This window comes from Myotis myotis, unplaced genomic scaffold (assembly GCF_014108235.1).
Source record: "Myotis myotis isolate mMyoMyo1 unplaced genomic scaffold, mMyoMyo1.p scaffold_m19_p_17, whole genome shotgun sequence".
NCBI classification, from domain to species: domain Eukaryota; kingdom Metazoa; phylum Chordata; class Mammalia; order Chiroptera; family Vespertilionidae; genus Myotis; species Myotis myotis.
In genome coordinates this window covers 13982194-13996491 of record NW_023416321.1, presented here as the reverse complement: position 1 = coordinate 13996491, position 14298 = coordinate 13982194, and the positions used below count along the sequence as shown (strand labels likewise).

Genomic DNA, 14298 nt, shown 5'->3' with positions numbered 1-14298 from the left:
GGATAATACCTAGGAAACAAAGGAAAACAAGAATCAACCCAATATTCATGTAAATTTTTAATATTTAAACTACTACCATATTTATAATTTGAAATCTTAGTGCCTAAGTATATGGAGGGAAATGCATCTGATTCTCCTAAATTAGTGATAAAAGTGCCAGTGTAAAAACCATGCAAGTTACTGAATATAAAATCTGTTCAAATCATTTGTGTATATTCTTAAAATTTAATTATACTATCAATTATTAAATATTTCCAATTTTAAAGTATTTACATTGAATCGAAACAAAACAGTTCCTTTATCTGGATCTTTTAGATATGATGCACAGTAACTAAAATAATGACTATTGTTTTAATACCCTTAGTTGCTGCCTTTTATGAGGGTATCACGAAGTTTTAAAATGTATTTTTTAAGGTTAGCCTTTAACTAGTTTAGTTTGCAATTGGTTAGTGTCTATTTTGTGTAGTTGTGTTCATTAGTTTGCTTCTGTATTTTTTAAGAGCTCTAGAAAGCTTGGCTTTTTCTGTTTCTCATCACTTAATATCTTTGTATGGAACCCAAGTAATTTATTCATTAATATGAAATGTTGATATTATGTGACTCAGATCTTGGGTTTTAACATTTCTAGCATGAGTTAAACTATGATATAATGTACTGATGAAATTTAATTGAACTATCCTTGACTAGAAACACTGATGTTTTAAATGTTGGTGTTTTTCCTAGTTTTAGAAATCCTGGTATAAAAAGAGTGTAATCACACCACATAAATTTTCTTTAGATGATGTGCGGAAGAAACTGATTGAGAGAATTCAGGAGTAACTGTGGGGAGAAACATTTTGATCACTGATATGCCTTAGAACTACCAAATTAATTACATTGAAGGTAGTCAAATAAAATAGATCACCCCACCACAGTCACTGCATAGAAAGTGGTTAAGTTTGACATAAGACATGTTGGATGTTATAACAAATATTGTACTAATTTAGTCTCTCAGGAAAAGAAAATAAATTATTTTGTTGAAAATATTTGGTTTCATTTTTTACATTTGTATTAGTTTATAACGAAGAGTCACTCATGTCAGAATACCAAATTTCAGCCCTGGCTGGTTTGGCTCAGTGGATAGAGCATCCACCTGCAAACTGAAGGGTCCCGGGTTCGATTCCAGTCAAGGGCACATGTCTGGGTTTCGTGCTCAATCCCCAGTAGGGGGCCTCCAGGAGGCAGCCAATCAATGATTCTCATCATTGATGTTTCTATCTCTCTTTTCCACTCCCTTCCTCTATGAAATCAATAAAAATATTTTTTTAAAAAAAACACCAAATTTCATTTAACTGATAAAAACTGGTTTTAAGTTTTCAATTTCATTAGAATTAACACATAAGTAAAAATGTTGGTAGACTCCCTAACCTGTTTGGCTCAGTGGATAAGGGCGTCGGCCTGCGGACTCAAGGGTCCCAGGTTCGATTCCAGTCAAGGGCATGTACCTTGGTTGCAGGCACATCCCCAGTAGGGGGTGTGCAGGAGGCAGTTGATCGATGTTTCTCTCATCGATGCTTCTAACTCTCTATCCCTCTCCCTTCCTCTGTAAAAAATCAATAAAATGTATTTTTTTAAAATGTTGGTAGACAAACCAATATCATTCATATTATCTTTTAATCTAACCTTACCTCCTTCAAGATGAAACTTCTGCTCCTACTTTATGTTGATCCAGGCAAACTAGGGTAAAAATTCTGGGGAAGCTTTGACATGATAGTGGTCAAAATGAAACATTAGTCCATTAACAAAAACCAAACATAAAAATTCTTTGAAATTTCATTAATCATGTCACCCTGTAGATAATTCTCATATTAGTTGGTTGTCCCTTTCTATGGTATACCTGCTAATGGATGGCTCTTATGTATTGTATTTCTGAATTACAACCTATGAAAACTTTATAAACTTAATATCACACAAGACTTGTAGTGAAACTGGTAAAATTGATGCTCCCATCATTTCTAATCGAAAAGAATTTGGCATATACTCAAAATTTTTTAAAAATTAGAAAAAGTGACATAGAAGCATGGAACAGACTGTTGAACCTCAGAGGGAAGGTGAGGAAGGGTAGGTGGGTGGGAAGAGATCAACCAAAGAACTAGTATGCATAGATGCATAACCCATGGACACAGACAATAGGGCGGTAAAGGCCTGGGGTAGGGGCTAGGGATAAGCTAGAAGAGGTCAATGAGGGAAAAGGGGGGACCTATGAATATTTTCAACAATAAAGATTTTTTAAAAATAGGAAAAGTACTTTTTATAAAAGTGAGTGAAAACTACCTTGAATTATATCAGTGTTTTTCCCATTTGAATGGGAATTATTACTGAAATCCCAAATGTGGCTTTAAAGTATCAATCATACCATGTGATATTGTTTAAAATTTGTCTTTTGCAATATTGAACATTTTAGATGGAAAGGATTGTTAGCACTTGAGTTAAATGAATAAACTTAAAGCCTAATGAACTAAAAAAAATAAATAAGCCTAATGAGCTGATCTTTTTTTTCTGTTTAAACATTAGTTCAAGTGTACACTTAACATACATTGAGCCAAAAGACATTAACGGGTTCCAAAAATTGCCAGCCCTGGGGCTCTAATCAAAAACCATGGAAGCTTCTGCTTAACTCCACACAAAGAACCCAAAGAACAACATGCCATGGTCTAAACGGGCTTGTGCCATACCACTTTAAAAGAGCAGAGATGAGCTAGCAAACAACTAAAGGACTGGCAATGCAGCCAAACACCAATGATCATAAACACCAAACTAATGCATACATAATAGCATCCCAGAAGAAAGAATTAACTGATGCTATAGCAGATTGAAACAAGTACCCCTCAGGGGTCCATGGATATAACCCAACTCTGATCCAGAGACCCAATCAAGGTGAGAATCAACCAAAAATAAGGATTTACTAAATTAAAATACACGCTATCTGTAAACACAGGCTATTGCTGCTGCCACATAAAGCTCTAAAATTCCAACAGTACTTCAAAACCAATTTACTGACTTTCCAAAACACAAGGTAATCTTTCTGATCTCCTAATACCCAACCTCACAGAAAGGAAAACTGAGGCAGAGAATTTATGGATTTCAGGAAGTTCTACTTGTAGGCTATTAGGGCTAAACATAAAGTAAAATTCAACACATTCCTAAGCACAGAATTCATCTCCATAGGGAGCTGAACAGAATCAGAATAAATCAGAAGACACTGATTTAAATAAAGTTTATTTTTTAAAAAGGTTATTTAATTTTGCGGATGCCACGGTTATAGGAGTGTATAGTGGTAATACATCTTTTCCTTAACCATGCTTTTTACCTTCTGCACAAAGGTAAAAACTTTTGTTAATCTCAATGGTATAAAACAGAGGTCAGCAAACTTTTTCTCCAAAGGTTCAGATAGCAAATATTTTAGGCTTTACAAGCCACAAAAGGTCTCTGTCATACATTCTTTATCACCCCTTTAAAAACATAAAATCCATTGTTAGCTTGCACCATACAAAAACAGACTAGGCCAAATTTGTCTTGCAGGCAGTAATTTGCTGACCCCTGGTATAAAATATCTTTGTTTTGTTGGGGAAATTGCTCTCTTCAGACTTCTTGACAGTCTTGCCTGAAGGAGAAAGGCCTGATTTCAAATTGAATGTAATTTGTGACAAAAGTAGAAATGGAGAGTTCCTGCTCACTTTTGACTCTCCCAAGCAATTTTCCCACTCACTCACTCACTCAATTAATTTGTTGAGCACCTACTATGTACACTCTTAAATATCTTTGTGTTAACAGAGATTTCCAGTGTTTCTTCCTGAAAAGGCAGTTCCTCTAAACCTGTAATTCTCAGGTCTTTATACGTGTTTTAGGGCAAATCAGGACTAAAATCTCTACTAGCAATCAAGAGGAACCTAGCTAACAATGATATCGTTGCACACAATACTGACACACCCTTCTTAAAATCACATCCTAGAGGAAAATTATAACTATTATTACTTTAAAAAGATACTTCCTTTCCTCCCATAGGGTACTTTTTTTTTTTAATTCTCAAATCTAGAACATCCATCAAATAATTTCTTCTCATTTTCCTAGTTTGTTGCCATGCAACATAAAGTCTGAGTCTTCATTAGCTTTCTATTTGAATCTTAAAACAATACATTTAGGAGTGAATAGTACTTCTGAAGCAATTTATACTCCCACATTTCATCTCAGGGAAGGAGTGGTCATGATTCTGCTCCTTCAGGATAAAAACTGTAACTGTCAACTTTCTGAATACTCCTGCTAGTTTATCTAAGGTGAGGGAAGACTTTTGAAAGTGGCCAAAAGGAGCACAGCACTTCGGTGCTAAAATAGAAAGGTTGCCCCCACTCCAGATCTTTGGTACTGGTAACTACAACAATCGGAATACCCACCACAGAAACATGGCACATTTTGTAATTAGAAGTGTTTGTGACTTTCCTTTTGACCATGTAAACGAAAGGGGAAATGCCGTGAGAAACCACTCTGCAACGTTCTCTCATTTCTCTTAAATTACGCATGTGCACAACCAGTTCTCCCTTTGATCCGTTCACGAGGAGAAAGAAGAGAGTTGACCAAGGTTATCGCTTTCGCTCCCCTTTTTGTGTCCTTTTCTTTTCCTTGTCCTTGCGCTCCTGCTTGGCCAATTTGTCCTTTTCCCTCTGCAGCTTGTCCTGTTCCTTCTTCCTCTGGGACTCATCTCGAAGCGAGTCTCGCTCCAGTTTTCGGGCATTGAGGACATCTTCCACATTGGTATTTCGGAACAGAACTACAATGAGTTAAGGGATTAGGGCAGAGGTCACACAGGCCCAGCTACTGCTCTCTCTCTTCATTCTTGCTGTTTACTCTATATGCTGAGTCTTGAATACTTTCTACCTATTCCTAGTTGTTTTTTTTAATCCTTGTTTATCTTTGGTCTAATGGGAAATCCTACAACTATCATTACAAAAGTTAAAAACTAACCCTCAGAATAAAAATCTATTTCAGCCCTAGCCGGTTTGGCTCAGTGGATAGAGTGTCGGCCTGTGGACTGAAGGGTCCTGGGTTCGATTCCGACCAAGGGCACATGCCCGGGTTGTCGGCTCAATCTCCAGTGTGGGGCATGCAGGAGGCAGCCAATCAATGATTCTCTCTTACCATTGATGTTTCTATCTCTCTCTCCCTCTCCCTTCCTTTCTGAAATTAATAAAGAAATATATATTTTTTTAAAATCTATTTCAGACTTAAGTATTTTATGAAAATAAAATTTCATTCTAGAGTAAGTACCTATATCATTCAATGGCAGAATATTGTTGTAGTATCTATGCTAGTTTTAGTGAACAGAGTATTAATATAAATGGCAAAATTATTATGTACTTAGCACTGTTAAAATGCTTGAAGAGTAAAATAAGTTGTTTAATCTTTTTTTTTTTTAAATATATTTTATTGATTTTTTACAGAGAGGAAGGGAGAGGGATAGAGAGTTAGAAACATCGATCAGCTGCCTCCTGCACATCTCCCACTGGGGATGTGCCCGCAACCCAAGTACATGCCCTTGACCGGAATTGAACCTGGGACCTTTCAGTCCGCAGGCCGACGCTCTATCCACTGAGCCAAACCGGTTTTGGCTAAGTTGTTTAATCTTATTATATCAATTTGTTTTCCTAGATCACTAAAGCATTAATGAAACCATGTTCTATTAACCACAAACTCTGAATTTATAAAATAGTAAGTTTAGCCACAGTTAGAAAATACCCAGCCAAAAACTTTACCCTTCATTTCTTATGACTTTAAAAACACAACCTGTTACTACCAGATAAGCTCTTCTCTACTCTTTTTTTTTTTTTTTTTTTTTTTAAATATATTTTATTGAGTTTTTACAGAGAGGAAAGGAGAGAGATAGAGAGTTAGAAACATCGATGAGAGAGAAACATCGACCAGCTGCCTCCTGCACACTCCCCACTGGGGATGTGCCCGCAACCCAGGTACATGCCCCTGACCGGAATCAAACCTGGGACCTTTCAGTCCGCAGGCCGACGCTCTATCCACTGAGCCAAACCGGTTTTGGCTAAGTTGTTTAATCTTATTATATCAATTTGTTTTCCTAGATCACTAAAGCATTAATGAAACCATGTTCTATTAACCACAAACTCTGAATTTATAAAATAGTAAGTTTAGCCACAGTTAGAAAATACCCAGCCAAAAACTTTACCCTTCATTTCTTATGACTTTAAAAACACAACCTGTTACTACCAGATAAGCTCTTCTCTACTCTTAAAACATAACTTTTTCTGCCCTAACCAATGTGGATCCATGTTTAGAGTGTTGGCCCATGCACTGAAGGGTCTTGGGTTCGATTCCCAGTCAAGGACACTTAGGTTGCAGGTTCGATCCCCAGCCCTGGTGGGGGCACATGCAGGAGGCAACCAACTGATGTCTCTCTCACATCAATTTTTTCTCTCTCTCCCTCTCTCTGTCTACCCCCTACTCCTTTCCACTCTCTCTAAAAGTAATGGAGAAAATATCCACGGGTGAGGATTAACCAAAAAAACAAAACCTTTTCTGCTTCAGTGCTTTAAAGTAAATGTCTCCCTAAATTACCCAGGTCCCCCAGATAATCCACCATATTTCTCACCTTTATGAAGGGGGATTTCTAAATCCACGTTCTCTGGGAAGCTTCTCGTAAGTGATTCTGCTCTTAGGGGCTTTCCTTAGTACATATGTCTCAATCTGTCCATATCAGGTTGGGGAAAGTAGGTTAACAATTGTAATACTAATAAATAATAAAGAATAAACTCTGGCCCAGCCAATGTGGCTCAGTGGTTGAGCCTGGACCCATGCCCCAAGAGGTCACTAGTTCAATTCTTGGTCAGGGCACATGCCCGGGTTTTCGGCTCCATCCCCAGCAGGGGGCGTGCAGAAGGCAGCCGATCAATATTTCTCTCTCATCAACATTTCTGTCTCACTCTCCCTTCCTCTCTCTCTAAAAATTAATAAAAATGTATTTTATTTTTTATTTATTTATTTATTTTTAATATATTTTATTGATTTTTCACAGAGAGGAAGGGAGAGAGAGATAGAGAGAGTTAGAAACATCGATGAGAGAGAAACATCGATCAGCTGCCTCCTGCACACCTCCCACTAGGGATGTGCCCGCAACCCAGGTACATGCCCTTGACCGGAATCGAACCCGGGACCCCCCAGTCCGCAGGCCGACGCTCTATCCACTGAGCCAAACCGGTTTCGGCAATAAAAATGTATTTTAAAATAAACAAACTCTGGCCCTGGCCGGTGTGGTTCAGTTGGTTGAAGCATCGTCCCACAAACCAAAAGGTCTTGGGTTCAATTCCTGGTCATGGCAAATACATACACAGGTTATGGGTTCAATCCCAGGTTGGGGCACATACAGGAGGCACCTGGTCAATGTTTCTCTCTCACTCAATGTTTCTTTCCCTCCCTTCCTCTCTCTCTAAAATCAATAAAAACATACCCACGGGTGAGGATTAAAAAAAAGAATAAACTCTGTGTTTTGAGTACTCACAACTGTAAACCTACTTTTTCCCACCTCACCTCTGTGTTTTTAGCTGGTGTTTGTGCTCTCTTACCAACAAATAAGGTCTTTGAGGACAAAGACCAAAACTCCAATATTATTTTAACTGCTTCCACAGTGCTGGGAAACCAGGGCTGTATCCAGAGAGTACAGATTCTGATTTTCCCTTAGAAATCTTTCCTCTAAGCTAACCCCTCACAGTACATGTTAACATGTCTTCTTTGGGGCAAGTTCTTGCTAAATTGACCACGTAGGGCTGTACTAGAAATGGGGCTCACAATGCTGGCCTGACATGAGAGCCCCAGCAATGACAGCAAAATAAAAACTGACCCTCAAGAGGATTCTGTGGAGAAGCACATGGGGATGGACACAGAGAAGGATACATTTATCAGAACCAATGTTCATTGTGGTGGCACTTGAATCATCCTTCTCATCTGCTTCGGTAAGTGATGTTAAGGAAAATCAGATGGAAAACAAAGGTTAGCGCATCCCAACCCAACGTAAGAAAACATTCAATAAACTGATGGGTAGGAAAGGCACAATGAATGGAAGGACACTGTCAGGGATGTGGTGGTAACCCAGGAGCGTCATCTTTAAAAGTCTCAACTTAGGGAAGATTGTTCAGAGCTTCCATAAGATCCTTATCTCTTGGAGGCTGAAGAGAAACTTACGCTGGTGGGTGGACTGCCACAGCACCTGGAAGCCAGGGGATGAAGAGATGGCCTCTAAAACAGTGGTTCTCAAAGTGTGGTTCCCAGAACTCCCTGGAAACTTGGTAGAAATGCACATTCTTGGGCCTGATTCTGGATCTACTAACTAAGTCAGAAAATCTGGTAAATAGAGCCCAGTAATCTGCGTTTTAACAGGTCCCCCAGAAAACCATTGCTTAAAGCACTCTCTTACAGCCCAAGAAATGAGATTTTGTAACTGGAACCATAGCTCTGCCAACCTAGCAAAAAAAATCATGAGGAGAAACTAGAAGAGAAGCTGACCCAAAAGAGCCTAGGAATTTTTTCCTAAACTCATGATTAGGCGGCTGACATTTCTGGTATGATATCCATTCCATTCAAGAGGGCTCAGGAAGCTTAAGCTTTGCCTAAACAAATGTCAGTCACAGGGAACACAGCCTGCTCCTGCCAGCAACACTGTCTTTTCACGCAGTGTCCACTCCAATTCCAGGTCTCTCCTGGTGTTACTCGGGGCTCAGTCTCGCTTTTAACTATGTGGTCCCTGGGCTTCAAGTGAAACTGGTCCAAATTTGGGAATCCTTTACCCCAAAATACCCAGGTTCCAGTCCTGGTTTTACCACTAACTACATGAATGTCTCTGATCACCCATCCATTTGTTGGGCATCACTTTCCTTATCAACTGTGAAAGAAATAAAGACTATAAAGGAACGTGTAACTTTCTGTGCAGTAAGTTACATGGTACTGCACAGGAAAGTAAAGAACCACAGCTATATCTTATTTTCTAACATAAATGGCCTATTTACTAAGGCATTATTTGTTTCACACTGAGGTTTTCAGAAACATACTTAACTATGTTATAAAAAATGTAAGTCTGGTGTCAGCTACTCCAACTTCATTCCTCACACCCACAAAAGGCCACAGATCACTGCCATTTTAGAGAAAATTAAGCTACAGAGGGGGATTGGCAGCCTCCCAAAGCTCATAATAAACCAGCAAACGCTTCTGGCTTGAGCCACAGGAAATGGTGCTGAGACTCCACAAAGGATATTCTTCTTCATCTGTCACATCAGCATACTGGGCCAGGAGGGCAGCTTTTCTCTGCTTCTCCTCTTCTGACACCATCCTGGGCTTCACCACAATCTGCGCCTGTTTCTCAATTAGGGTAGCAATGGCCTGTACCTCATCTGGGAGGTGGTGGAAGGGGAGAGAGGGACAACAAGGTTGTATGTGAGAAAAAACAAGCTCACCGAACCACTAGTCCACCCAGGTAGTGCTTGGAGTAAAGGCCATGGCATCTGCTGACTCCTGAGAGCCCTGGGGTTCAAAGGAGGTGCCGATGAGGAAGGCAAGGGAAGGCCACGCAGGCCAGGCTTTAGGTCTCGTATCTGTCTTCAATCAGAGCAGCCCTGCTTTTACTTGTTTTCTATATTGAAGTTCCACTGCTTTAAAAAAAAAAGAGGTTGAAAAGCACTACATTAAAACCATAGGAAATTAAGCCTCTAAACATGCATCTTTCTCCCCTCTCAACCCAGAAACCTCAGAAGGAATCTACAATCAACTTACGCTGCTCCCTTTCATGACGATAATCATACCAGGTGAAGTTCTTGGATTATTTTAAAAGAAAATCAACTATTATGTTCTCCATTCTCAAAGAAGGAGGCAATAGTGTCAAGTAGTGGTTCTCATGCTTGGCTGCATATTAGAATCATCTGGGTGGAACTGGAGAGCATTATGCTAAGTGAAATAAGCCAGTCGGAGAAAGATAAATATCACATGATCTCACTCCTATGTGGGATAGAATGATCAACATAAACTGATGAACAAAAATAGGTCCGAAGACAAATGGCAGAGGAGGTGGGGGGCTTAGAGATCAACCAAAGGACTTGTACGCATGCGTATTAGCATAACCAATGGACACAGACCCTGGGTGGTGGGGGCTTGCCCTTGGGGTGGGAATGGCTGGGGAGGGGGTTAGTCGGGGAAAAAGGAGACATATGTAAAACTTCAGGCAATTTAAAAAAAAAAGAATCATCTGGGGAAGCTTTTAAAAAATACCAACACCTGGGACTTAAAGCCAAAGATGTTTATGTAACTGGTTCATGGTGTGGAGCAGGCACTAGCATTTTTTAAAAAATATATATTTTATTGATTTTTTACAGAGAGGAAGGGAGAGGGATAGAGAGTTAAAAACATCGATGAGAGAGAAGCATCGATCAGCTGCCTCCTGCACACTCCCTACTGGCAATGTGCCTGCAACCAAGGTACATGCCCTTGACCGGAATTGAACCTGGGACCCTTCAGTCCCCAGGCCAACTATCCAGTAAGCCAAACCGGCTAGGGTGGCACTAGCATTTTTAAAAGTAAATAAAGTAATGCTAAAATACAGCAAAGACTGAGAACTACTAGTGTAGATAGTTTAGAATAGATTCTTTTAAGTTTGGCTTTAATTATTTGAGTTTTCTGCATCCTAATGCTGAGTAAATTCACTCACTTCTTTTTCATTTTAAAGGGTTAAGGGTTTAGCTGAATAAAGCAAAAGACCAATCACAATTTGTGTTATGAAATGAGAATATAAAAAAGATGATCCTGTGTCTGCAATGCAAATCTACAAGGGGCAGTGGAAAGAGGGTTAAAAAGAAAAAAGAATAAATCACAATGAAGATAATTGTGGTCAGCTGAAGTGAAAAAGTAGCAAAGGGAAAAAACCAATTTCAGTTAAAAAGTTAAAGCTGTTTGCCAGGTTAAACTACCTTAGGGAAAATGAGTATTCAATGGAGAAAACTGAAAACTCTCCCTGACAGCAAAGGTTATTGGAAAACACAATGCAAGCTAGACATCAGAACTACCTTCTTTTTTCACTTTGGTGACAACTTTCTGAGTTTCTGACCATCGTTCCACAATCTCCTTGCATATGTTAAGAAGGGAATCTTCTTCCTGGTTGGAAAAGAAGATCAATTAATTAATTTCCTAGGGTCCCCTCAACCTGAACAAAGCCTATGCAGAGAGCATAGCTGGTGATGAGAAGAAACCAGGAAGAGGGTTTGGGAGCCACACAACAGAGAGTACGTTTCCCTCCGAGGCTCTGGACGCAGAAGTAATCCTGTGTGCGAGTCCCAGAATCCACACCTGCTGGGTCAAAAGCACCCACTCCATCCTGACAAGATCCAGAGGAAAGAATTCCCACAACTCAGGGCAGTCTTCCTCATTCTTTTGGAGCAACAACCTGTTCCCTACGTCAAAGCCCTTCTCCTCTGTGAACTCTTCTTTGGCCGATATACTCAACTCAGTATGTTCTTCAAGGTTTATCACCTTCATGTCAAGAGACTATTAATTGTCTAAGGCAAATTCATGCCTGTCTTAATCAGCAGACATACAGCTCCAAATAATGACACCATGAAAAAAAGAGGTCAAGGAGTTGGTACCAATGGGTACCCAAGTTACATCAACTTCTTTTTCATGGAGTATTAGAAACTTCCCAGCTGGAAATAAAAACTAACTTGAATTGCTTACCTCCTACTCTTTCCCTCTACAACCTATAATGTCAGGGCCCAAGAAAAGAATTTATTGTGCTGTGTTGTATTTCCACTGACCTTATGAGCTGCATCACAAGTTGTGTTAAGACTTTCCCAAAAATAAGTAAGCCGGTCTCACCAGACCATGCGCTGGGGGCACTAGCCAGGATGTTCTGGGACAGCTGCATTAGTGTTATTTTGCAACCACGTACCTGATTAATACGTTACCCTTTCACCACGTGTTAGTGGAGATGAAGGCAACAGAAATGAGGAAAAGCAGACAATTTGGTAACTGACTACTGAAACACAGCTTAAAGCACACATTTCTGAATTTTTGAATCTGTCTCTGAGAGGCTACTAGTAAGTGTCAAGTTTATCTTTCTTTTTTAAAACTCTGATCTTTTATTCCAACTCCAACTCACTCCCCCCACCCCCACCCCACCACACCCCCAAACACAACAATGACTATTGCATTTGTAAATACTACAAAGGGTAAAGCACAATATTTGCTTCAGTTCTGCCTGGGCATGAAAGACCTCTACCCCCAAAATAGGAACCGAAAGAGGCCTTTGTCAGGGGCCAGTGCTGGGCACTTGCCTCTTAAAGGACAGACACACACCCAGAGCACTTTACTCCCCGCTCCGCACGCTGCCAACGGGTGGGAATGACACTGGTCGTTAGGTGTTTATGGTAAAACTCCGATTTAGACATTTCAACACCTTCCGAATACTCACCCACGGGCATCCGACAGAGCCTTGTCCCCAGGAATAAGGGAAAGCCATTCGTCTAAGGACCTATAACCTTCCTGGTTCCCCAAACCCTGGAGAGGGGGTCACCCCCTTCCCCATGGCCCGGAACTCCAGAAGAGCAGTCCTCTCCCAGGTAAGACCCACCAATCCTCTGGGACTCTGGGTGGGGAACGGGACACAAAGTCCTAACGGGGGCTGGCCAGCAATGAGTGGGGCTTCTCACCAGGAAAGCAGAGAGAATGCCCTGCAGAGCGTCCAGCTTCTCTTCCTCCTCCTCCTCCTGCAGGACACCCAGGATGTAGGCGCCGTAAACAGCTCGGTCCGCTCCCAGCGCCTCCAACCGTCCATCCAGCCAGGATCCGAAACAGCTGCCCTCGCCACTGCCTTCGCCGGAGGCAGGTGCGTCCACTTCACTGGGCGCCGCCATCTTGGGGTCGGGGTCCTGCCAATCCCTAGGGCGCCTACCGCAGTGCCTGACGGGCCGCGCCGCGGGCGCACTGCGCATGCTCACAAAGGAAACTCGCTCCTGCACGCGGAGCGTAGAACCCATAGTGAGTTCTAGTCCATAGTGACTCGCCTTGGCGTTTGGTAACTTCGGAATAGAGCGCACGTTGGCCAACAGTGTCAGGTCGTGTCTCTGGAACCCCGGCAGGCGGGTGTTCTTAGCAGATCTTTTTACAGTTGGGGAAGTTCAAGGAGATTCAGTCACTTGGCCAAAGTCAAGCAGCTAATAACAGGACTGGAACTCCACTTCGATTCCAGCGCTTCGGCCCACCTCCCACTCCCACTCAGCTTTCAAGCTGCTGCCCTAACAAGACTCAGGTTTCAGGAAACCTTCCTGATTCCGTGCCGCCTGTTTTAAGACCACGCCTGTGTGTGGCGATTGCTTCTCTGCACTTAACATGCTGTATTTAACGCAGAGCCCGACCTATAGGGGGTGCTCGATAAATGGACAGGCAACCTCAAGTCATTTCTTTCAGTCATTCAACACTTTATCCTTTGCCAGACACTGTGCTGAGAGCTTCTGATGCATTGTCTCTTGTAATCCTTCCAGCAACCCTGAGGAGATGCTTTCATCGTCCACTAATTGAAGATAAGGCAACTGGGACACAGAGTCACAACCACAGGGAACCTCACCAGAGACCAGAGCTCGAGAACAGCAGCCAGAGCCCCGCTGGCTCTGCGAAACACCTGGCTCTGGGCTGAAATGAATTACCCAAGAACCTGAGTTGGCTTTCCCTGAACTACTGGCAGGTCACTGACCTGACTCCTTCATTCACTCAATATTTATTGATTACCCGCAGCATGTCATTGCTCTTAGGCACTGAAAAGATAAAAATGAATGTCACAAAATCTCTGCTCTCAAAGGATCTCTAATCCAATGGAAATAGACATGTTTAAACTAATAATGACAATATAGGGAGATAAATGTGTTAATGGAGCTTTTTCTAATGATGGTTGTGGTATGATGTCTAGGAGATTAGGTTAAATTTGCCTGTTGGAGTTGGGTTGAACGCTGTGAAAGTAGGGGATCCAGAAAGGCTTGCTAGTGGAGATGACTTACACTTTTTGAAGAATAAGAATTCTTTAGACAAAAAGACTGGAATAGAAGAGAAACAGATCCATATACAGGGGTCATGCAAGAGGCAGCTAATCAATGATTCTCTGTCATCATTGATGGTTCTATCTCTCCCTCTCCCTTCCTCTCTGAAATTAATAAAAAAAAATATATTTTTAAATGTTAGAAGAACATTCTGATTGTGCATGAAGAATGGATTATATTG

The 14298-nt window shown here is 41.1% G+C and overlaps 1 protein-coding gene across 3 annotated transcripts; it reads right to left on the bottom strand.

Annotated features, from left to right (window-relative positions):
* Nucleotides 1-3238: 3238 nt before the first annotated feature.
* CCDC43 (coiled-coil domain containing 43) lies at nt 3239-12978 on the bottom strand. 3 transcript variants are annotated; one of them, XM_036341734.1, is made up of 6 exons: nt 12738-12978; nt 11100-11187; nt 9302-9437; nt 7895-8006; nt 6650-6744; nt 4667-4804 (listed from the first exon to the last, which is right to left on the bottom strand). In XM_036341734.1, exons 1-5 carry the CDS (start codon nt 12939-12941, stop codon nt 6652-6654), a joined length of 633 nt encoding a protein of 210 aa, XP_036197627.1. In that variant the 5' UTR covers nt 12942-12978; the 3' UTR covers nt 4667-4804; nt 6650-6651. The 3 variants fall into 3 exon arrangements, with proteins under 3 accessions (XP_036197625.1, XP_036197626.1, XP_036197627.1); XM_036341732.1 differs by lacking the exon at nt 6650-6744 and having other exon boundaries at nt 3239-4804; XM_036341733.1 differs by lacking the exon at nt 6650-6744 and having other exon boundaries at nt 3239-4804; nt 7948-8006.
* Nucleotides 12979-14298: the final 1320 nt, after the last annotated feature.